This window comes from Anas acuta, chromosome 1 (assembly GCF_963932015.1).
Source record: "Anas acuta chromosome 1, bAnaAcu1.1, whole genome shotgun sequence".
NCBI lineage: Eukaryota > Metazoa > Chordata > Aves > Anseriformes > Anatidae > Anas > Anas acuta.
The window spans coordinates 162,090,849-162,114,371 of NC_088979.1; the positions used below are offsets into that span (position 1 = coordinate 162,090,849).

A 23,523-nucleotide genomic window follows, 5' to 3' on the forward strand; every position below is an offset into this window, starting at 1 on the left:
GATTTTCATCATTACCAAGATGTTTTTATACCACAGGTTTTTGGAAACTTGATTCATCAGATACTTATTTACAAGTGTTGAAATGCTCATCAGTCAAGTCATCTTGCTTTTTACCTCAAGTTTTCTTCCCTATTTTTATTAGAAAGGATTATTTAATGAGGTTGTGTCATAATGTTTTGGGATATTTGTGGCTTGTTTCCTTGTGCCTATCTTTCATCATTTCTGGTCTCAAGATTTCATTAGTTGTACGAGAGATTTCAAGTATATGCATTTCTATAACGCTGTTGCACCTCACAGGATTCAAGTATCACGTGGGCAAGTACAGCTGCAGTCAATAGCTAGTACTGGAAATACTGCCTGTTGGGAGTGAGGGGAAAATTTCTGTGAAACTTTCTGAAAAGACCTTTACATTACATCTAGTAGGACTACTTCAGTGTTTCTTTTTTCACAGGATGACCGCTTGAGAGAACCACTGCAGAAGTTGAAACTGGCTGTCAGTAATGTCATGCCTGAACAGTTATGCAAATATCAAGAGGATTGTCAGGCCCGCAATCAAGCTAAGAATGCCAAGTGGGTATTTCTGGAGTCTGTACATTTCCATTCTAGAGCTTACCCAGAAGCTTGTCTCAATGTTATTCATTCTCTGAGTTCTGCCAAGTACTCAGCTCCAGTTTACAGGTGCCTGTAAGCTGAGTTGTGCAAAGTAGCTGGTATTATCTAAGTGATGTTATCACCGGACTTCAGAAAAAAATCCCATTAACTGAATGAAATAGATCTTGAGGAAAAGAAATTGTAAACTGTGAGAAGGATACCAGAGATACCCAATGTGATGGATTAGTGGAGGGGAAGTAGGAGGATGGTGTGTCCAGGTTCGTGATTGACTTTTGTTCCTTTATATTGCAGCTGTTTCCATAAGAGTTAGCTGACTTTAGACTTGGAGAAGCATTAGTAGATAGATCAGCATCCTTGACAACATCCATACAGTGTGTCCTTTTCACTTGTACTTGTCTTTGAGGACTGTGAAGCAGTGAGGAGGGGAAGATGAGCTGTTTACCCTTTCAGGAAGGGTATAATGAGAATCTGAAGACAGGTCTTTTTTTTTTTTTTACTGACATTTAACACAACACTCCTAATTAAATGTTTTGTCTGTAGTACAACTATAAAGTAAACAATTGTTCTAAATATAGGTCGCAAGCAGAAGATGAACGAGAGAAAAATGGATCAGAGGAAGATGATGATGAGAAACCTGGAAAGAGGGTTGTGGGGCCCAGAAAGAAGTTTCACTGGGATGACACAGTGAGGTGAGACAAAACTACCTTTGTCATCAGTTTTTCACTGACTTCATACAGGTGTGTGTGTGTTTTACAACATGGTGGTGTTAAATAATTGTTCTTGGAAGAGCATCATAGATTCTTATATGAAATGCTGAATTCTCTGTTTCCTTTGAGTAGATTTTACTGCAAAATGGGATTATCTAGATTTCAGCAATTTTAAGCAGGCTTTTAAGCAGCCAGAGCCTTTTAACTTAGAACTTGCATGGGAAATTACTAATTTAATTTTAGAACAAATAAAAATATTGAATGGGGCTGCTGGGCTTCTCACATTGAATTTTTTTCGTCCATAGTATGTTGTATGTTAAGACAGAGGGAAGCAATCTTCATGGAATATTGTATATATAATGGAATAAATATTTGTATGTATAAAATAGTACAACTAGGGCTGACCTGAAGGGAGCCATACTTAAAGATGAGATTTAAATTTGTTCTTTTTCATTCACAAGGCTTAGAAGGGTCAATGTTACTTAATTGTGTGCACTTTTATATCTTTTAAGGACAGTAAAATACAGCATCCTTGTCAGAAAGAATATTCCGTTGAAATAATTCAGTGTAGCATGGATTTCACTTGCTTTCATATCACAGACATTTTCCATCTTAAACAAGGTCAAGGTAATAGTGAGCAAAGTGAGAGAAGATGTTTCAGTTATGAGGCAATGACAAAAATGTAAAACTAATTAAAAACGATGGGGAAGCTGAAAAGAGATAAGCCATGTAGTCTGTTGGAAACAGCAGCAGATCATACCAGTTACAGTAGGAACTCATACAATGGTAAAGTTTATTTGGGGGAAAAAAGATTGGAGTTGAACTCTTTCTATGACTGCCAGTGGACAGCAGCTATACAGCATCAGTGCTTCCATGTCTTGGTCTTTTTGCTGAGCTTTTGAAAAGGTTGTTTCTTTCAATATATCTATTGTGTTTCTTTTTGCAGGTCTCTGTTGTGTAATCTTGTTAAGATCAAGCTGGGATGCTATGAGCTAGAGCCAAATAGAAGTCAGTCTGCTGAAGATTACCTCAAAACCTTTATGGAAACAGAAGTGAAACCACTTTGGCCTAAAGGCTGGATGCAGGCGAGGTAAGATACCTGTTTTTTAAATTTATTCCTTTTGGTGTTAAACTGTTTCTTGAGCTTTATTTATTGAGATAGGTTTGACTCAACAGTATACTTTAATGTTGTTTAAAACTTGAAAATGTCAATGGAAATAGAATATTAAAAAAAAAAAGTTTTTAATAAATTAAATTTGTCATCTTTGCAAGCCCAAGAGCTGAAAAGATGCTCTTTTCCGTGGAGATCTATTGCTTTTATCATCTGTTGGATAGTTAATTTGCTGAAGTTCATAACATAGTCCATGATGCTTCCTTGGAGGGAAATACTGAGAGGGAGAAAAGGGTAACTGGAGAGTTTTTTCCTGTGATGTAAAATGATAAAGCCATGTTGCCAGTATGCTTTTAGTAGTCTGATAATGCAGTGTGATGTAGACTTCAGAATTATGAGTGGGAACGTCGAGGCAAGATTTTAAAAAACATTTAAGATGTTATGCTCTTATTTTGTGCATGCATTTAGGATGCTCTGATGCTACAGTTCAGAATAAATCAGCTTATTGATGAAAACTAATACTTGATCCATAATGACTTGTTAAGAGAACAACCATGCAAAGGGGGAAAAATAAAGTGGGAGCAATAGTACTCAAGCGACAGAACTGTTGGCCTCCAAGCACAAGTGTCAACCATCTCCTTAAAACATGTTAAGCTTGATGGTTAGAACTGGAACATAAACCATTGTTCCTTTCAGCAGTTCCGCCAGAAAGGTGGATGTTCTCATTTGTTAGTGAAAGCAAAAGAACTTGGTTTTACCTTCTACTTAAATCCAGGCTGCTTTCACAGTATGGCTGAGTTTGGAAGGGACTGCTGGAGCTCTTCTGGTCCAACTCAGCTGCTCAAACAGAACTAGCTGGAGCCCAGGACCACCATGTTTAGGTGGCTTTTGCACAACTGTCCTAAGCAACCTGCTTTCTGTCTAAAAGTCTGTTTCAAGCAGTAGGAAGCAACTTCAAAACAGGCAATGACCAAAATAAAATGCATTGGTCAAAAAGAAAAATTTGTCAGAAGATGTGATGTAAGAAACAGGATTCTGGCTACAATGTGTACTAAGTAAATAATTTTCAATGAATTGGGTATGTAGGAAATAAATCTGTTTTTAAATCCTTTTTCTGTGAGGCAATAGTAAAAGTATTTTTCTTTGCACACAGAGGCTATATCAGTAATTGGAGGAAATGATGTTACAACATGGTATTGTAAACAAATTTCTACAGAAATGTTTCTAGATCTTCTGACTGGGGGAGTACTCTCCCCTGCTCTCTATTTAGGAAGTGACCTGTCAGAACTTGTAGGTAGCTGTGCATGGAAAAAGGAAAAGCAAATATTTCCTGTTGTCTCAGTGATAACTCCTAATACAGCATGTGTTGTTCATGTGCTGGATTCACATTTATTTTGGGGGGGATGCTACAGTAGAGATCATGCTGAAGGCTTATATTTTTTAACCTTTGTATATGGCCTTGTGTAAGAAGAAACTATGTGAAATGGGGAAAAAAATCAGTAGGTCATTTTTAACATGAAATGCTGGTGTATTTCGTAGGGAATGTTTACAAATCAGAGTAGGCCTATAGTACTAGAACTTTGTGAGCCCAGACAAGAGGAAAATTTTCTTGCTTTTCCAAAGTTAAGTGTATTACATTCTGCATTCTTTATTGTAGAAGCATGAGGTATAGATATGACTGAACTGCACCAAGTTCATTTCTTCATGTGTATCACAACTGTAGTGTAGCTCTGTCACATTACTTTACTGTGTATAATTTCCATACTCAGCCTCCTAAGATTCTTTTACTGATATTCATGGATTTAAATAAATTCTTTTTATCCTTAAGAATTTCAAAGCCTTTTTAGATAACATAACCCATTTATAAGTGGGCTGTGTATTTATTCCACATCTGTTTTTAAAAATGCCTACGATATAAATGTGTATGTTTAAAAGAAGTGAAAAGAACAGGAAGGTTTTTTCCTTTTAATTCCAAGAGTTTCTCTTTTCTTTTGAGATGGTTTTGCAAGTGGGCTTGCAGCAAATTTATTTCTTACAGGTCAAACAGCACTTTGAAATCATGTCACAGAGGCAATCTCATCCTGACCTCTTTCATCAGCTGTTACAGCTTAAATACACGTATGCAGTGGAGTGATTGTTTTCTAAGCGTGTTCTTGCTGCCTTTCTTTGTACTGTATCTTTGACTTCTGTTCCTGTGGCGGTTACGCTTTGTCTTAAAGGTTTAAGGATAATGTCACAAATTACTGGTGTCTAGAATGCCCCCAAAATGAAAAAGATCAAGGAGTAGACAAAGCACCAGGCAGAAGGCATGGAGGAAAATACTTTGGCAAAGCCAGATAGATCAGAAAGTGGCACATGACACTTGTAATGAGGAAAGTTCCTTCTGTTTTCTGATGTTTTTCATAGGCATTCAGGAGTCTTTGATGGGGAGCAGTGTAATACAGATATGAGGTTTGTAGATACCTGGATTTTTTTCAGAATTGTTGCAGCTCTCCAGGATGTGTTTTCAGTGGTGAAAAGCTCTTGTTTAGACAGCTGTTCATGATGCGATCAACATGATGGCAGTGATGTAGAGAAATCTTGTCTATTTTAGTTTGCCTACCTGGAAGCAGCAACGGGGGAGTGAGTTTTCATTAACTGTCTGTTTATAGCTGCATTTGGATAGCAAGCTGTAGTATAGATTCAGGTCAGGAATTATTCTTACTTCCCAGAGCAGGAGTTGCTAACATTATTGTGGCAACTCCTGCCATTTGTGGAGCTGTATTGCTGGCTCTGTAGAAAAGTACGTGTGTAAATGCAGTGTAAAGTCGCAGAAATGGTACTCAGTGGCCTATACAAAATAGTGAAGATGACTAGACACAAACTTGTTTCCTGTGTTCTAACTTTACGATAGTAAGCTTAAAAAACAAACAAACAAACAAACAAAACACAAATATAACCTACAAAACCCAAACCTGTGTTCCTGTGTTCAACATGTAAACATGTATGTAGAGGAGCTTAAAATAAACCTTAGTTTGCAATTTGAAATATCTTTTAGCCCTTGAGGACAGAGAATTCAAAATGTTGTTATTCTGTCCCGCTGGAGGAGGTGATACTGTATTATATAAGCTGCTTCTTGGTCACTGATACACACATTTTGTATGCATACTTAACTGTTTTTTTTACATAGCGTTCTTCTGTTTATGCTTGTAACTCCACCATGGTAGCAATACAGACTACCTGCTGGCTATTTTGGGGACAGATAATCAAAGGATTCTTCTAAAAATTCAAGAGTACCTGTGTATGAGGAGGTCACATGTTGACTGTCCCTGTAGAATCGCCTTACGTTTCTTTTCTCACCACTCTTCCAGGATGCTTTTTAAAGAAAGTCGGAGTGTTCACAATCACCTCACTTCTGCTCCGTGAGTATAGTATTGACAACTTACTAATATCTGTAGTTCATAGTATCTCTTCCCATCTTCACGTAATTTCTTTTTGGACAGAGGGGAGAGAAGGGAGATACTTCGGGATTTGTTTGAAGACGTTTGTTTGAAGACTATTATAGATATTGTCAGTTTAGATAAAGCTCTGTTAAGATAAACTCCTAGGATTCTGAGAGGCTGAAACGCCTTCATACTTTAAAGCTTCTCTAAATTTAGAAAGTACAAAACAAATACCTTAACCTGATATACATCAGGTTATATCAGCAATTCAGTGAATTTTGCATGATACATGACAACAACGGATTAACCATGTGCTTGCCCCCCCCCCTTTATTTTAAGAGTCTTTATTTTTTTCTATTTCAAGAATGCTTTTTTATAAAAGGTGGACCACAGTGGTCATCCTTCTAGTTTACTGGGATATAATCAGGGTGACAGTTGAAAATAAAATTACTTGTCCTTTGTCTTCTGATGCACATTTATCTCCTCTGCTTTCTTCTGATTTAGGGCAAAGAAGAAGGTGATTCTGGCACCTAAACCCAAAGTGAAGGTAAATGTCTGACTTTTATATGACCATTTGATACAAACAGTTTCTTGCCTCAGTTCCAGGAAAAAAATATCTATCAGAAGGGTTAGCTAGTAAATGCTAATTTAAGGAAAATGCTGTAAGAGCTTATTGGTTTAAAGCACGGATTACCAAGCTAAGTAATACAAGAGACTTCTCTGTATAGCTTTGTGATACTAAGCTTACATAGCTTTTTGAAAATTGACTATGAAGAAGGAAATAGTTCCATCAAAGTTCCCTTTTTTAATATGTGGTTTGTTTGCTTTTGGCTTGTGTTAAATTCGGCAACACTGGAAAAATGTATGGTTGGGAGTATAGCATAAACTGATAGAGGTTTTCATTAGACATGATGAGGTGTTGTCTTAGCCTAGGAGCAATTTTTACTTAATGATCAGATTAACTATCCTGTTCTTCACAGCAGAGATTATTCTTAACTGTGGGGGGCACTTTTGTATGTGGACCAGCAGCACTAGACTTTAAAATACAAATATTGAATTAGCACACAAGTATCTGACATCTAGATATCTATATCTTAATATAAAAAATTTCAGGTCTTGGTTCCACTGAATGTACATAATAATAGTATTAAACGAAAGAAGACTCTGGATCTATTCCAGAAAGGCTATTAAACTTGCCTTTTCTTATCTCTTCATTCTCAGGACTCCAGTCCAAAGAAAGAACAGAAAACGTGTACGTCTTCAGTCAATTCAACTTGTGCTACTACACTGAGTACCAGCGCACCTGTCTGCACCCCAGCCAGCTCTAGCTGCACGCCAGCTCCAGAGACTATCTGCTTGGACGACTCACTGGATGAAGACCTCTCTTTCCACCCACCATCACTGGACTCCATTTCTGATGCTCTGGCAGTTATCAATAATGGTGCCAAGGGATCGCCTCTTGGATCCACCATAGAGACACCAACATCCAGACCTCGCCCTGGGCTGAGGGAAGAGAAACTGGCAAGCATTATGAGCAAGTTGCCCCTGGCAACTTCAAAGAAAGTAGAGCCCACTCAAGCACCCCATTCATCAAGTCTTATTGCTGGTCACACAGGGCCAGTACCAAAGAAACCCCAGGACATAGTTCACACTGGTATCTCTTCAGGCCTTATTGCTGGATCTTCAATTCAAAATCCTAAGGTTTCCTTAGAGCCTTTGCCAGCCAAGCTACTTCAGCAAGGACTACAGAGGTCAAGTCAGATCCAAGCTGCTTCTTCCTCTTCACAGACCCATGTTTCTTCCTCTAAGACCCAAGCAGCTATTTCCACCTCCTCTCAAAGACCCAAAGATGCTAGTATCTTGGTATCATCTTCTGAGATTCAAGGAGGTTCTTCCTCAACATCACAAATGACAAAGGTGCACCAGCATTCAGCTGTACAACAGAAATATGTATCTCCTTTACAAGCAACTATTAGTAAATCACAGACCAATCCAGTGGTGAAATTGAGCAGTAATCCCAAACTGACGTGCTCATCACCAGTCATCAAGGCTCAAGAGAAGTCTGTAGTATATCGCCTGCCTTTGTCTAACCCCTCATCTGGAAGTGGCTCTCAAGTATCTCACCCACTGGTTTCTCGGACAACATCCAGCACCTCTACCTCTAGTAACTATTTAGCCAAGGCTATGGTGTCACAGGTTTCTTCCCAGGGTTTCAAGCCTCCCTTCTCCATGGCTGCCTCTCCTAAACCTGCTGCCTCTCCCAAGCCCACTGCATCTAAGCCCTCTGTGACACCCAAGCCCAATGCATCGCCTAAATTTTCATCTAAGTCCACCTCATCCCCCAGGCCTGCAACAACACCCAGTTCTTCCAGTTCAAGTGCACTAGTTTCCCAGAGTAGTCACTCCAGCAACAACCCCCTTCATAAACAAACCAGTGGTGTAAATATCAGCAGGCAGTCTCCCACAATGAATTTGCTGCCCTCTAATCGCACCTCAGGCCTTCAGCCTGCAAAGAACCCTCAGGCTTCTTCAAAATTGCCCAACTCTTCTCCTTCTGGAACTGTTGGTAAAAATAATTTGGGTGGAGTTGGAATGAATGTACCTGCCAGCAGAGGCAGTAACCTTAACTCAAGTGGAGCTAGTAGGACTAGTCTGTCTGGGGGAGCAGGAAGTGGAACACAGGGTGCTACTAAACAATTGTCAACTCCACACAGACCATCATCTGCCTCAGGGTCTCCAGTTGTAGCAGCCAGTGTGCAGGTATGCATCTAACGCGTTTACATTTAAATCAGACATTAATATTTATCGCACTTTGAAAACAGGCTTACAATACCTTGATTTGAAAGTGAGTCACAAGGTTAATGTTTACGCTTTACCTAGTATGAATGCTAATACTGATGAAACTAGTTCACACTAGTAAACAGGTATTTCCAGCTGATGTGAAATCCAGGGGTCAGGGTGGAAGGAATCCTTACTGTAAAAGACTGGTTGGTCTGTAGCATGAAACAGAACTCAGTTTTGTCTTTTTTTTTCTTTTTAAGAACACTACAAAAGGTGGGCTTTCTGTGGCTGTATTTTCAGGGAGTGCAGTATTGTCTTGCATTATTAGATTTCTGTATTGTGTATTTATTTATATTGATGGAGTTAACATGTAGAGGTATCTCGGTATGTTTGTTGCCAAGCTTTGTGGTTAGTTTGCAAAACTGGAGTTCAATTGCTTGTGGTTAGAATGTAATGCAAGAAGTATTTAACATTTGCAAGGGCTTTTTTTTTTAGTATTTGTGATTAAGTATGTGTTTTATTTTGTAGGATCTAGTCAAATCGAATGAGAGGTCATTGATATATAAACTAGAAATTATTTAAGAGCTTGTGTAGAACTTTGGAGTTAAAAAGTAATATAAAACAAATATTTTGAAAATACTCTTTTTCTAAAACCTATGCAAACCTATTATTTGCCCAAAAGACAGCCTACTTTACCAAGCTGTGCTTTTTTCTTACTGGGAATGATTTAATTATTGAGAAGATTTTAGGTACTCCTCTCTTTTAATTGATCTCTCTATTGTGAAGCATGCATAACTTAAGTAAAGTTAAGAAAGGCGACATCACTGCAAATCAAAACCTTGTTCTACTGCAAACCAGAAAAGCAATGCATTTATCTGAATGGTATACATACCTATTGTTTCATGGTGGTGGTGTGTATGCAGCTTTTCATAATGCTTTATAATAACGTTTTAGCCTGATACCAGTTTTTCTTAGTACAGCTGAGTAACAGGAAGAAGATGACTTTCATGAGGCATTTCTGTGGTCTCTCAGCCTACAATACCTTAAGTCTGGTACAGTAAACGAGATGTCTAACAGGCTCTTATACAGCCTTCTCATTAATTTGGGGTAGTTTGAATGGAGAGGCAAACAAACAAAAAATCACACAGTCCATGTTCTGTGTAAGGGCCACAGAGGTATCACAAAGGGTCTACAGAAGAGCTGTGGCAGCTGTGGTGCACTTTTGGGTACTCCAGAAAGTGCCTGGAGGAAGCAAATGAGGCTGCAGCAAAAGGATTGGGAACAGAGTTTGAATCTGATGCAATTGTGGATATCCCATGGATATAGTTGCTGTGATGTGGAAGAAAATGTGAAATGGTTGTTTTAGTGCTTAAAGTTGATAGACATGGGAAACAAGTAGCATTGTGTGGATGATGAGGTGAATTCTGGCAAATCATTATTTTACAGAGACGCTGATCACCTGGGGAATGAAATGCATCTTGGCAGATAGTGATGTTGAAAAGAAGGACTGGTGGGAATGTGGTAGATAATCAATTATCACAGGTGTATACTGTAATACAGTAAAAGCGTTTTGGTATAATAGAAGGGGGCAAACAGCTAGAGGGACTGAGTAGCATATAATATCACCAAGTTAATTGTAACTTCATGTGTTTTTTTCCTTGACACTTCAGAAGGTACTTTGATAACCTGAAACAGTTTGGGAGAAGTGGTACAAAGATAAAATATTCAATAAGACTTTTGCTACAGTGCAGACTGAGGCTCAGTCATTGTAGTATATTCAGAAGATCAGAATCAAATTACTTCCCAGTCCAAGTACATTGAATGGGAAGAGATTTGTGATAACAGTACTTTTTTAGTCTTCCAGAATCTAATGGCTAGCTGGGTACAATGTACTAAGGAGTTACCCTTCTTAATACATTACATGAGACTGAAAGTGAATTTCCTTTCCGTTAAGGGCTTATAGATTTAATTCCTGATGCTGCTAATTAGAAGACAAGTGGTACACAAGTTGCTCATTAGAATCTCCTGGTCTGCTTACATTGAAGATCAGACTAGATGATTTTGTGTTGGTAATAAAAATGTTTGTAACTAGGAAAAGCTACATAGTGAATGGTTGTCATTTTTTGTGCATAGGCTTATTTTGAAATTAGCACTTCCAAAGGCTAAAGAGAATAACCATGTATGTTCTTATAAAGTCTTTCATCCATGGTTTTCTACTTGTGGGATGTAGAATGTCTTAGAAGCTGTCATTCCTAAGATGACATGACATATGAATACTTATTATGAACATCTGATCTGTAGTTGCTTAAATTTACAGGGATATGATTTTAAAATGTCTTAAGCAGCAACCTTTCTTTAGCAGCTTTCATCTAAACATCTTAAGACCGAACCTGGTAATAGAAAATTTTTCTCACTGAGAGTTTTTATCACTTTGTTTCTGTAAGCTAATACTATAGAATTCAATGAGATTTCATTTTCACTTTGAGCTCAGGTATTCATTAAAATTAGTTTTGGTTTTGTTTTTTAGTTAAGACTTGCATGTCAAAATGCACAGGCTTGGAGTCCTGTTCAGTCTCTGAATCGTAATAGCTCAAATATCTGTAAAATATAAGCTTGAATCTGGTTTGAAATGCTTTCTATACTTCCTCTTTTGTGATAGATAATTTGAGAATTGAACATTACCATACAGAATTACTGCATGTTTAGTGAATGGAAGTGTTAAATAGGAATGAGCAGGACAGCTGCTAATTACAAAGGAATTGATGTAATTTGGGATCTGTTGTAGCTAAAATATTCTGGCTTAATCTCACATTTTCTTAAACTACAGTGAAATTAACTTGCGACTTATGTAGGGTGGTGAGAATTTTCCTTCCTTGCCTGTTGTTGTAACACATGCACGTGTGTTTCTGTATGAACACCTACCTATGTCTGTATATATGTCTACATCTCAGTAACTTAAATTTTGTCCTTTGAAGTGTGGTGGTTCTTAAGTAAGTTCTTAAGTACAAATTTGAGATTTCAGAAATCCTTACTTCTAAGTAACTTTAGAAATAGTTAGCGTTGTGTTAAGACCCATATTTCGAGAGGGGAGAGTAACGTGCTTCTAAAGAACTTCAGATCTGCATGGGGTAATTTAAAGGAATTTACCTGTGAGGCTGACAAGAAAAACAAGATAGATGAACCATGCTGTCACATGTGAACGTGAGATATAACTGTGCTTGTTGAGCAGACAAACAGTGGGAACTGATCCTAGGTGGATAAGTAGTATTTATTAATATTGTAATGTCCTTTTTAACAGGACCACACTTAACAGTAAATAGCTGATTCTTATCTCCTTAGAGGATAATACTCAAAGCTTTAAAATCTTGAAGTACTACTTTTCTCTGTACAGTCAACAGCAGGAGCATCATTACTGGCTAACGCCTCACCTCTGACGCTCATGGCATCACCCCTGTCCGTAACCAGTCAGAATGTGACGTCTGCACCATTAACTCCTTTTGGGATGCTGGGTGGCCTTGTTCCTGTGACCGTGCCCTTCCAGTTTCCCTTGGAGCTGCTTGGCTTTGGGACGGACACAGCTGGAGTGACAACCACCTCGGGATCTACCTCAGCGGCTTTCCACCACAGCCTAACTCAGAGTGAGTGGAATTCCTCACCACACTATGCTGTAGGGAAAGATGCTTGCTTGCTGAATGTGGAAATTAAGAAGGGAAGCCATTCAGTTCTGAGACACTTAGATTTGGTTCATGAAAGTCCCTAAAGGAGAGTAAATGTGACTTCTCTGTTAAAACTTTATGTAATTATCCAGATGTTATGAATCACCTTTGACAGATGATTAACTTCACTGTTAAATTCATAATATGTAGCTGCTTTTGTACATGCATTTTTGGGTTAACTTCTTCCTCTATCTTCAAAAAGAAATGCACCTTAAGACTTTCTCGATTTCACCATACAGATATGAGACTTAATACTGTGATTCATCAAAATATCCTTTGCTCAGTAATGGCTTAGATACTCTTGATACCAAACCATTTTCTTACAGGAAGGCATCAATCTAGGTGGGATTTATTATTTGCAATTGCTTAAAAGAATTTCTTTAAGCTTTTAATCTGTAGCAATTTTGGCCTTTCTGCCAAATGAACTAGTATGAAGAGTTGCACCCCAATAGTAAAGCATGATCCTGGTTCTGACTTTTGATTAACCATATCTGAACAGGTCTGTTTTTATTGACTTGTATACCAGCCATCAGAATCCTATCAGGTATTATTTTTTGTTGCTGTTGAGATGTCTTCAGAAATCTGGGCAAATTATCATGTTATGATAGCTTTAATTTTAAAAATAAAAGCTTCCTATTTTGCTAAGGCTGCCATGGTTCTTAAGATTTATTTTCCATCTTTGTTTTTCTCCTCCTTTTTACCCCAGACTTACTGAAGGGTTTACAGCCAGGTGCTCAGCACGCAGCAACGCTGTCTCACTCACCTCTGCCTGCTCACTTGCAGCAAGCTTACACAGGTAAAGATACATTTCTCTTACTACTTTTATAACTTAACAGATTTATGCCCTAGACTGAAATGAAACATACACCAAATTTGAAATTGGTTTAGAGAAGACAAAACAGGAACAAGCTTTGGTAGCAGCGGACAGTGCACATTCTATTATAGCAGTATTTTTGGAACCCAAACACATGTAGAAAAACAACATTCAATGCCAGAAACTAAAAAGCTCAAAAATCTCGATATAATAAAATATTTTATTATAGCAGTTTGAGAAACGTAAGCATTCAAATTCAGCCAATAGAAGAAAAGGACTGCTACATACTAGATACTGGCATGATTTTTGCAGACTGTATAGTCTATACTGGGAGGAAAATGGATTGTTTTTTCCACTACATTTTAATATCTCATCTTTCAACTAGAAGCCTCTTCATGATTCTTGCAGTTGGGTATGCATGTGTGAATAAATGTAATAGTTTTGTAGTGGAAGACCAATCTTCTCTGGGAATCATGCTTTAAGTGACATATTTTTGATTGAAAGGAGTAACTTGAAGTATAAGACCTTTCTATGTTTGTAAAGCTTAGAGCTGAAAAACTATCGTAAAATTATAGAAGGTGGCGGAGTGTGCTCCTTTATTTGCCAGTAAAGGGAACACAAAAGGTGGCAGTGGCACGGTGGATTCTTTATACTGAATTTGCAGTGCTTGGCTCCAGAACCAGGGCAGTGTTGTAAGTGGCTGTGAAAACAAACTAATCACTCCTGTGATATCAACCTTGGTTTCTTTTGTCAGTGAGTACCGTGGGTGGGCTTAAAATTCTCACAAAGTTAAAACTTCTAAAGAAAAGATTGATTTTTTTGTTTTGTTTTTGTAGTATCACAGGTTGCAACTTAAAATACCATGTCTCTAAACATCTTGGTGTAAAGCTTGGTGTCTCTGGTTTCATCAGTCCTATTAAAAAAAAAAAAAACAAAAAAAAAACAACTATTGAAAATATGTAAAGTCCAACATGATATAAAGACAATGCATTTTCTGATGATGCTAAGGATGAATGTTCCAAGTATGTCTTTTATTTTGTAAGTTACAAAATAAGTTTGTTCATGTTTTTATTCTTCTCTTCTTTTCCTGTTTCTAAATTGCAGATGGAGGCCAAAGTAAAGGGGACACTAAGTTACAGCGGAAAAACCAGTGACTTCTAGACAAGCAAGGGAGCTGAAGCAGTTCTGGTTGGCTGACAGAATCTGCCCAGTTGGGAAAGTGCTTATTGTCACAGGGCTGCTGTTTCTGTCGATGTTTACATATTCTGATCCCAAGCACTGTGGTGAGAGGAAGAAGAAAAAGAAAACAATACTTGATCAAAGAGAGAAGGAAAAGGGGGACTGGTGCTCCTGGTCATGCAGACTGGTCATAGTTTGATCTTGCCTAAAGAAACAAACATTTTTTCATCTGTTCTGATTGGCTTTTAAAAGAAATTGATTGTCAAACCCACAGCAGCACAAACATTTTTTTCTGGGTAATATCCAATAAAAAGTTGAAAGTGTGAGAGGAGCTAGAATAGGTCTCTCCATCCATTGGGTGAGGTGGAATCATCTACTTCACAAGTTCCTGAAGTGCCCCGTATAAGATCATATGTAGGTCCTGAGTGTACCGTGTGGTTGTGGACCAAAGGTTATATAGATGAGAAGTGGTGCTGGGGTACTTTGTTGTATTTAAAACCTTACAGAAATGCAGTTTGTGATGTGGGCATTTTTTTCAGCTTTACAAGGCTCTTTGGCTATAGAGAGCCTATGGATGTATGCAGTCTCATTGGTTCCAGAGAGCTATCTTCAAAAACAAATCTCCTGGTACATGAGATGTGAGAGACAGGCTACTGGGAAACCCTTTGCTCCTTGTTTATTTTTTTTTTTTTTGTTTTAACATGACTTACATAGGGAGGAAGGGTGTGTGGAAAATTTTCATCATACATAAAAAGGAAACCAACATTTTATTGGTCACACTAGCATTTCTTTCCCACATCCTTTTTTTTTTTTTTTTGAAGGCATGCTAGGACTCTTTCAGTCCCTCCATTTGTTTTCCTTTCCCTTGTGCTTATCTGCTACTGACATTAAGTAATGTTCTATCACATCTTTCATAAAATACAGTTAATTCTTTACCCATTCTAGATCTTCCTCATCTGTCATGTAACTCCTCCCAAAAGCCATGCATTATCCTGATTTGCTAGTAAAAGAAAGCTGAATGTGACTTACTCCAGAGCCAGGTTAATACTGCTTCAGGCATTAGCCAAAGAGGAGTCGTTCAAAAGCGACCAGAGGTGCCTTCTCTTCTGGGGCTGAATGGATCGTCTCCAGCATTTCCAGCCCCTGCTGGCCTGGAGAGTTTCCAACCTGAACTCTTCCTTTCACGGTAGCACAAAACTGCAAAGCTGGCTATTTTTTTATAGCAATACATGGACTGGTTCATTTGTAAGGTTAGGAAGTATCCAGCACATGTTGCACTTTTGACACTAGGACAGAACTTTGCTGTAGAATCCCTTGCGCTGTTAGATAAAAGATGAGAGTGACAGAAACTGAAATAAATCCTAGGGGAAAGACGCAACTAAAATTATATGATGCCCTTCTCCTTCAACCCTGAAACATTCCTGATCAGAGATGCTGAAATTCCTACTAGCTAGTCTTTCCAGTAGTTTGAGGTGGGTTTGAACCAGTGATTACTGGTCATCTCATCTTCCAGAGATACCTTGACCATGGATAATGAATCTTCAGTGTTTTTGCTAGATTAACTTATAGCTTTCAGGTTACTTTTACATGTGACTTATTTTTCTTAGACCAGAGAACAATTTCTTTTCTATTTAGAGCTCATTTTAATTTTATATAAATATATATATATATACATGAATCTAAAATAATATATATTGTGTATTTAGTATAAAGATGTTGGGTTGAGCTCAGCAATAAATGTTTTTGCACAACACTTCTGTGAAAGACACATTGAATTAAAATAAGATTCATTAGTTCATGAATTTCACTCCATAGCATCAGCTAATTAGATGCCTTTTAGCTAATGCTAATGTTTCGTATGTGGCATGTTGATTAGATAAGCTTGCATCTTAGTCAAGGTTATTTAGAGTTGAAACATACAGCTACATAGACTCTTGCATTCCTACTAATGTGCAAATTCTATTGAACATTAAGTACCACAACCTATTTAGATTGCAAGCCTTATCTGATTTTTCTTTTTCTCCAGGAAGGGTTGAAGGAAGAAAACTTTTTTGAGGCCTAAGAGAACGTTGATTTTTTTTCTGACTTGTCAAACCTGATACTTTTTAACAACCTGTGTAGCTAAGGGAGTTGCAGTAGTTGAGCCATCAAGCAGCAATATATTAAAAACAAAACACACAGAATAACCCACCAAAAAAAAAAAACGTCCTAAGAGTTCTACCTCTTCTGTGTTTTCTTCATCAAAGCATCTCATCCAAATTTACATCTCTCGTCTTCATAGTTGCTAAATGAAACTTCAATTGGGAGACTTGTGGCCCTTTATAATAACAGCACAAACTTTCTTTCAACATCCCTCCCTCTCTTTCTGCAGGTATGACACACCTTCAGTTAAGGGATATCCTCTCCAAACCTTGAGGATAGAAAGTAGTCCTGTCTGTATGGCCTATTGAACTTCTCAGTTTTTGGAAACAAGTAAACTGATACTGATGGTGAGAATTAAGATGACCATACAGTCTTCATGCCAGTTCAGACAGTCCCCTAGAGGGTAACTGCCTTCAGTCATTATACTGCCGAGCTGCTTTGGAATCAGCAACATAGTGATGAAGGGGTCGGTGTTGCCTTTTCCCTATTCTTCTGTGTTAAACCTATCAAGGCCAAATTAAAGGGAATAATAGGGTGGCTCCCAGAGACATTTTTGGTTAGCACAAACAGGATGGGGAAGTGAAAATTTTCTGCAATGTCCAAATGCAAAACTAGGTTAATGTTTTACTATATTCTGCATAGCAGCTCTCCTAGAGACATTTCCCCCCAGTTTTTTACTACTTTTTAAGGGCCTCTGATAATAAATAAACTGTAGTTGTACATACTAAGTAACCCTCAGTATTCACAAGCAATAAGAAAGCCAAGTAGAGCTGTCTTTTCAAGGCAGCAGGGCTGAACTCAGTTTGGGGTCTGTGTATGAGCTAGCATGTCAAGCTCACTGAAAGCCCCAAACGAATGCAAGCAATAATTTCACACACAGGTCTTAGATGTTAAAACCCTCTGAGTAATACTTTCTGCTACACGATCCAAAGTTCCCAAAGTCATGGTAGCTATTGTAAATCCTTTTGAGACACTTGCAAAGTAAGAAGGAAGGCGTCAGGCCACATGAAAAACAGGCTGCAAAATTTCTGATACCTTGGACTGTAACTGCAGTGTTCTCCTACTCCAAGATGGCCTAAATCAGTTTGTCCAGCCTTCTCTGATGATTCAAGATACGAGTCACAAGTGTGGATGCTGTGGGTTTCACATCTGTTTTCTGCTAATCAGAAGTAACTTTTAATTACTTGGGTTCTACTTCTTGTTTGAATCCAATCAAAGTTGTCTGATGCACAGAATTGGGGGTGGGACAGGTGCCAAGAGCCTGTTTCCTTCCTCAGTCCCATCACCTGACCCTTCCTCCACACTCCTCCTCCACTTGGTGCAAGACCCTTGAGGACATGAAAACAGAAATCCTGCAACTCTCCCAAGCTGCCATCAGTTGTGTGAACCATTAACCCTCTGGGAGTCATCTTGGACTCCGACTAACTTTATCACATTTGCTGCTACATTCATAAAATGAACTTTTAGCTGTATTTATTAGCAAATTTTAATCTAGTTTACAGTTTGTTTGGTTTTCTTTTGAGTAGTTTTTGCCCACAGATGAATTAGAAGTATTGGGGTGTTTGGGTTGTTTTTTTTTTTGTTTTTTTTTTTGAGTGAATTGCTAAAGGCACAGTGGTCCCTCTCCTGTTTTTGTTTTGTTTTTTTTGCAGATGGAATTGCAGGAAAACCTGCAGTCAGGCTAAGCTGTGGAAGGCTTCCTCCCACACCTATCTTTAATCTTTTGCTGAATTAGGGGGAAATCACTAAGGGGACACTTGCTTTTTGTTTGTTTCATAAAATTATCCAGAAAGTGAAAGCAGTAGGTAAATGACTGATTAATTAACACTTTATGCAATTTTAATTTTATAGAAATTAAAAAGTTGGTAGCTTTTTGATTGGTCCTAGCTCTGGTGAAATGGCTGTTACCCTCCATGACTTACTTGATTCAGGCCTTTGTCCTTTGTTTAAGTGCCTTTTTTTATTTTATTTCCCTACCCTCTTAAACTGTTCTCAGAGATCCTGAAGTGCTGGAAGGCATTTTGGAGGAAAATCTTAAGCTTGCCAAGATAGATGGCTTTATGCTGTTATACTATTTTTCCCTTTTGTAAAAAAGAAAAAAAAAAAAGTGTGTAATGTATGTGACTTCATTCATAGCTGCTGTACCATGGTGTTGGTTCTGTATGCTTGTGTGCTTTCTTTCTCTCACGCTCACACATGTGTGCGCACACGTACATACACAGCAATATTCCCGAGAATCCCATAACCGTGTTCATCCTCCTACATTCTGCTGGCGCTGTTAAACATTTGCATACAAAAGGGGAACATTTGGGCAAAGGTGGCAGTACAATAAAAGCGTGCGTGTGTGAATGTGTAAACGTGTGTGAGAGAAAGGAAGTGGCTAATGAGATTGAAACTTGTTATATTTTTCTCTGGAGGTTTTAAATTTGGGTCTTAATTCACAAGTACAACTGACAACGTTAAATACCGTACCGCTTCACACTATTACTGAACTTGAGGCAAAGATGTGTGGCTAACCTAACTGAAAGAAGTGGGGAAAGAAGAAGGTTAAAATAGCTTGTAACAGTTTTGAGTTGAGATGAACTGCAAGGAATCTTGTGTATGGCTAGCCATGTCTGCGTGGTGCTGGTTATTGCAAGAATTCTTAACATTTACCAAAGTTGTCACTTCCTACCGGGCATCACGTGTGAGAAGGAACTTGGTATAAACTGCAAGAATGCAGCTGCTCTTTGAAGTTAAACCTGACTATACTTCACAAGCTGCCTAAATCATTCACCTTTGAGTACTTTTCTCGCTGTACTTTTTCTTGCTGAGATTTCATTAATGGTTTGTTCTCTTAAAATAATGAACAGTAAGTTCGTGTATTGTTGGCTGCAAGTGAACACTCAAATAGTGTCTGTGCTTGTTTGCTTGTCCTTTGACAGAATCAGTGATCTGCAATAGATCTTCTAGTGATTTTAACTATTCTGTGCTGAGGATACATCTGACTTACTATTATTATAAACATGCATATCTGAAATTAGCAATTCATTTCTAAACGTAAGGTAACGTGAGCATCACTAGACTGTGCTTGTTCCGTGATGCTTCCACTGGGGGAGACCTGATTTTGAGTTGCAATATGAAAAGGAAGTGTTCTACCTTCTCTTTTCAGAAACCAGAGTAGGAATGGCTAGAAGAGTCCTTCATACTTAAGTGGAGAGCCCATCTAGAGAGCCAACAGTAAGATACCAAATGCAACATGTTCCTGTGGCAGAAAATAGCCTAACTGCTATTCCAGTTATCACGTTCAAATGAACCTGTTGAAATGAGGCCATTGGTAGATTTCTTTTACCAATCTAACAGTGCTGGGGATAGTACTATTGCTGGTAGCTTGGTCAGCTGGAGTGAGAGCGCATCCTAATCTGCCTTAGGTGAGTGTGAGAGTTATTCTGTAGTTATCCACATCCACCCGTGGCAGTGACTTGAGGTGACTGGGCTCTGCTGTTGCTGTTCAGTCTCTTTCAGGCATGTGTGCTCTTTATTCTAAGCCTATCTGAAAGATTGGAAGTCTACAGCTGGCACTGCTGGTTGACTGTTGTGGTGTTTTTAACACCTGCGGCTGTTCTGAAAATCACCATCAGTCTGCTGCTGCTTAAAAAATAACTGCCACAATAAGCAGCCAGAAATAGCCTGGCTTAGCCACTGGAAATATAACCAAACGTTGTTGGGGAATGCTCTGGTTGTGGAGAAGTCTGGTGTGGCTCCATCATCCTTTTTCTGTGACCCAATGATTCCTTGCTGCTGTAATAGCCTTTTGGGGCCGCAGGAAGCCCCGCTGCTGCTATGTGTTATGCTGAGAGATCAGCATGGCCTGGAATTGGGGATGCACGAAAGATTCCCTATGGCCATTTTGCACACTCCTCGTAAGTGATACTGTGCTGATCTTGTCAGTTGTCAGTAGTGGAGGATATAGGTCTGTTGTTTTGTAGACATTCTTTGACAGCTATAATTCTATAGAGCAACTCTGGAAAAAAAAAATCACACATCATGTTTTGTATCTAAAAGTGAATTTCAGCCTCTTCCCTTGCCATGTCTCCTCCTGTTCATTTAGTAACCATTAACTAAAAAGTTTTTCTTTATGCTGAAGTAATCCAAAACAAGCAGTGCACATTGCCTTCTATCATGCTTATTACTAAAGGTGTTTTTTTTGGCCCAGCAGCATGTGCAGATGTATTTCTTGAACAGATTCGGTTACATTTGTCACTGTCCAGTACCAACAGAAAAAGGCAAGAGAATCAACCCAAACCAGTCAGGAGATACCACTGCTGCAGGCCAAACCAAGTAGCTGCTGAGGCAGCCAGAGCTGCTTTGAGACTTCTCAGATTTCACCAGTGGAATGGGAGGTGGGGGAAGAAACTTTCTTGTGTTCTCAGCTTTCTCCAGATAAGGCCTTAGTTTGATTAGTAGTCACTAATATCAACTATGCAGATAAGTATTCTTTACATGTCTCAGTGTTACATGCATTCCTTCCCTCAGCTACCCTGTTAATACATGTTGAAGTTTTACCCAAAGAAAATTGAATATTTTTTGAATGTCTGTACTGCAGAACTCTTTTTGCTACAGTGAAGAAAGAAGTTTGTATTTCAAAAAAGAAACCCTTTTGCTGGTGCAACACCTAGTGTCAAGTGTCATGAAGTTGCTTCAAGAGGGAAGCTAAAATCACCTCTTGTGACAAGTCTTAGTCTGAGAGCTTTCAGAATATTCAGCTCTCAAAATTGGTTTAAAGAAGCCGCAGCAATGTTGTTTTTTTAATGTACTGATTGGATTTGGGGAGAAGCTAATGAGATCCTGTGTTTCCTTCCAATATCAGAAGTAAATCAATTCCTCACTTAAATGAAGTTGCTTCTAAACAAGAGGAGGTATCAGCTACCCGGTAGCTGGATCTTCAAATAAAAGCTAATTTGTGATTCCCCGGGTATTTCTCGCTGATCTTTAGTCTTGTATGTAACTACAAATAACAATTTAGCTCAGAGGTGAGAACTGTAGTGTGTGTTTTATTGCCAGTAATTCCATCATGTAGCAATTAGTACCATGTTCTTGCATAGTTCTCAAGGTCCCTGTTGGAAATAGATGGAGAAATATTTTTGGACTACTGTTTAAAGAAAAAAATTTACGAAAATCATTAATGCTATTTTCCCCAAAAAGTCTACTGAGCAGCGTTATATTTTAGCCGTTAAACTGTAGTACCCTTGTTCTGTGATTTGTCTCTTGTAGTCTTCTTTTTACTGAGGGTTAGAAGCATTTTGTGAGTAATCCTTAAAATGTTGGTATTTTCTAGCTTAAAGTCAGGTGCTTATAATAAAAGACCATCTGTGATTGTAACGTCTGATGATACAAAAGCACTATGTTAAGAATATTTCATTGAAAATACAGGTGTGGATTGTAAGGCCCTTCAGTTCTGCCTGGTAACGAGGCTTAGTCAAGAGCAGAGCTTCCACATCAATTCCTGCCCACCCAGCCAAGGGCAGTGGGGGTCCTCCCACAGACAGGTTTGGCCTCTGTATCCTTTGTTGTCACATTTGGCGTATATATTTTTAGCAACTTTGGATATAACCAGCTTAACCCTACCTGACTTGCTGATCCCCAGGAGAATGAAGGAGGCTATGTAAAGTGAACAGCCGAGAAACCAGTGGGCTGAGGGTTTTCCTGCCCTGCTCTGTGTAGCTTGGACAGTCAGTCAGTTGCCTGAGCATTTTGTTTCAAGCAAAACTAGCACCCTTTGTAGTCCTCTTCTTCAAAGGAACACAGCTACTAAGAGATGGCAAACCTCTTTGAGTCGGTGACTCCTGTGATGCTCTACTCAGTCCCACGTGAATTTGTATCAGGTCACCTTCCTCCTTTTATTACTTCCGTATTTCGGATCATAGGGCTTAGTGACAGAGGATCCTAACAGCCACGTGCTTACCTGGTGAGCTCTCCAGAGAAATTCCCCTGCGAAATGCTCCCCTCTTGTGACAGCAAGCCTGAACAACCAAATGCAGCTACATTTGGGTGATTAGCACCACTTTCATTTGGATTTTAGGGAGGCGTGTTCCACTAACTTCAAGGGATACTGTGTTTTTAAATGTGTGATTTCCTTCCTCTCTCCTTATAAAACTGGACCTGAACACAAATTTTGAGTTGTTGCTTTTTTTTTTTTTTTTTTGGTAATAATCTCAGGACCTGAAAGATTGTAGCATTTAGTGTGTCTTAAAAATGATGTACTGTACCAGCCATGGATTTTGTAAATACACCTGTCTCCCTTTTTTGTATTTTAATTTTTTTTAAGTGTGTAAGGCTCTTTGCCAGAGGAACTGGTGCCTGCTTAATTTCCATCCTGAACTGAAGCAGGAAAAAGAAGAAGCTGCTGCCACAAAAGCCTGCATCAGTTCCAAATGTGTATACTGTTCTGGTCAGTTTAATGGCTGTTAGTCCTTAGTATTATTTTTTTTATTTTAATTGGGAAGCTGGTTTGTTCCCCTGCACATTCCCAGTTGTGGCTAGCAGAGCCCTATCAGGGAGACTATAAATCTCTTGTGTGTGACTACTTGATGTTTTCACTCCTTCCAGATACTCAGGTTCACCACCCCTGAGACGTCTGATGTTCTCAGAAGTCAGGGTTGTTGGCCCTCTGCAAGAAGAGCTGGAGCACGTTTTTTGCTTTTTCAGTGCTTTGTTCCAACCAGTAATGGGGCTTGTGTCCTATGAACCTTGCAGATGCCACCAGCTTCACCACCTGTTCCTGGAGGGGCTTTCCCTCTTTTTCTTCTGCTTTCCTGAAAGGAGTGCAAAGATTTTTTTGGCAGCAGTTTTGCTCTGGGATCCACGTTTAAACAGCAGACCCCTGTTCTGCAGTAGGAGCCTTACGCAACTGGGTGTAGCTGTTCCCTGTCCGTAATGGCGACAGGCTTTTTTCATGAGTGTACTTTTCTTTTTTTTTATGTCATGTGTCTGTGCTGTATTAAATAAAGAGGAATGTACATATTAGCCCTGTCTGTGTTATTTCTCACAAAAAAATAAA

At 38.7% G+C, this 23,523-nt stretch overlaps 1 protein-coding gene across 1 annotated transcript in view; it reads left to right on the forward strand.

Moving 5' to 3' along the window:
- The window catches only part of UBN2 (ubinuclein 2), a 54,129-nt gene extending 30,640 nt beyond the window's left edge, over positions 1 to 23,489 (forward strand). Inside the window, exons 9-17 of the mRNA XM_068668999.1 lie at positions 452 to 570; positions 1,188 to 1,301; positions 2,266 to 2,409; positions 5,781 to 5,831; positions 6,357 to 6,399; positions 7,074 to 8,612; positions 12,025 to 12,271; positions 13,056 to 13,145; positions 14,268 to 23,489. Of these exons, the coding sequence (XP_068525100.1) occupies positions 452 to 570; positions 1,188 to 1,301; positions 2,266 to 2,409; positions 5,781 to 5,831; positions 6,357 to 6,399; positions 7,074 to 8,612; positions 12,025 to 12,271; positions 13,056 to 13,145; positions 14,268 to 14,317 (2,397 nt within the window). The 3' untranslated portion in view covers positions 14,318 to 23,489. The remainder of the gene's footprint in view (positions 1 to 451; positions 571 to 1,187; positions 1,302 to 2,265; positions 2,410 to 5,780; positions 5,832 to 6,356; positions 6,400 to 7,073; positions 8,613 to 12,024; positions 12,272 to 13,055; positions 13,146 to 14,267) is intronic.
- Positions 23,490 to 23,523: the final 34 nt, after the last annotated feature.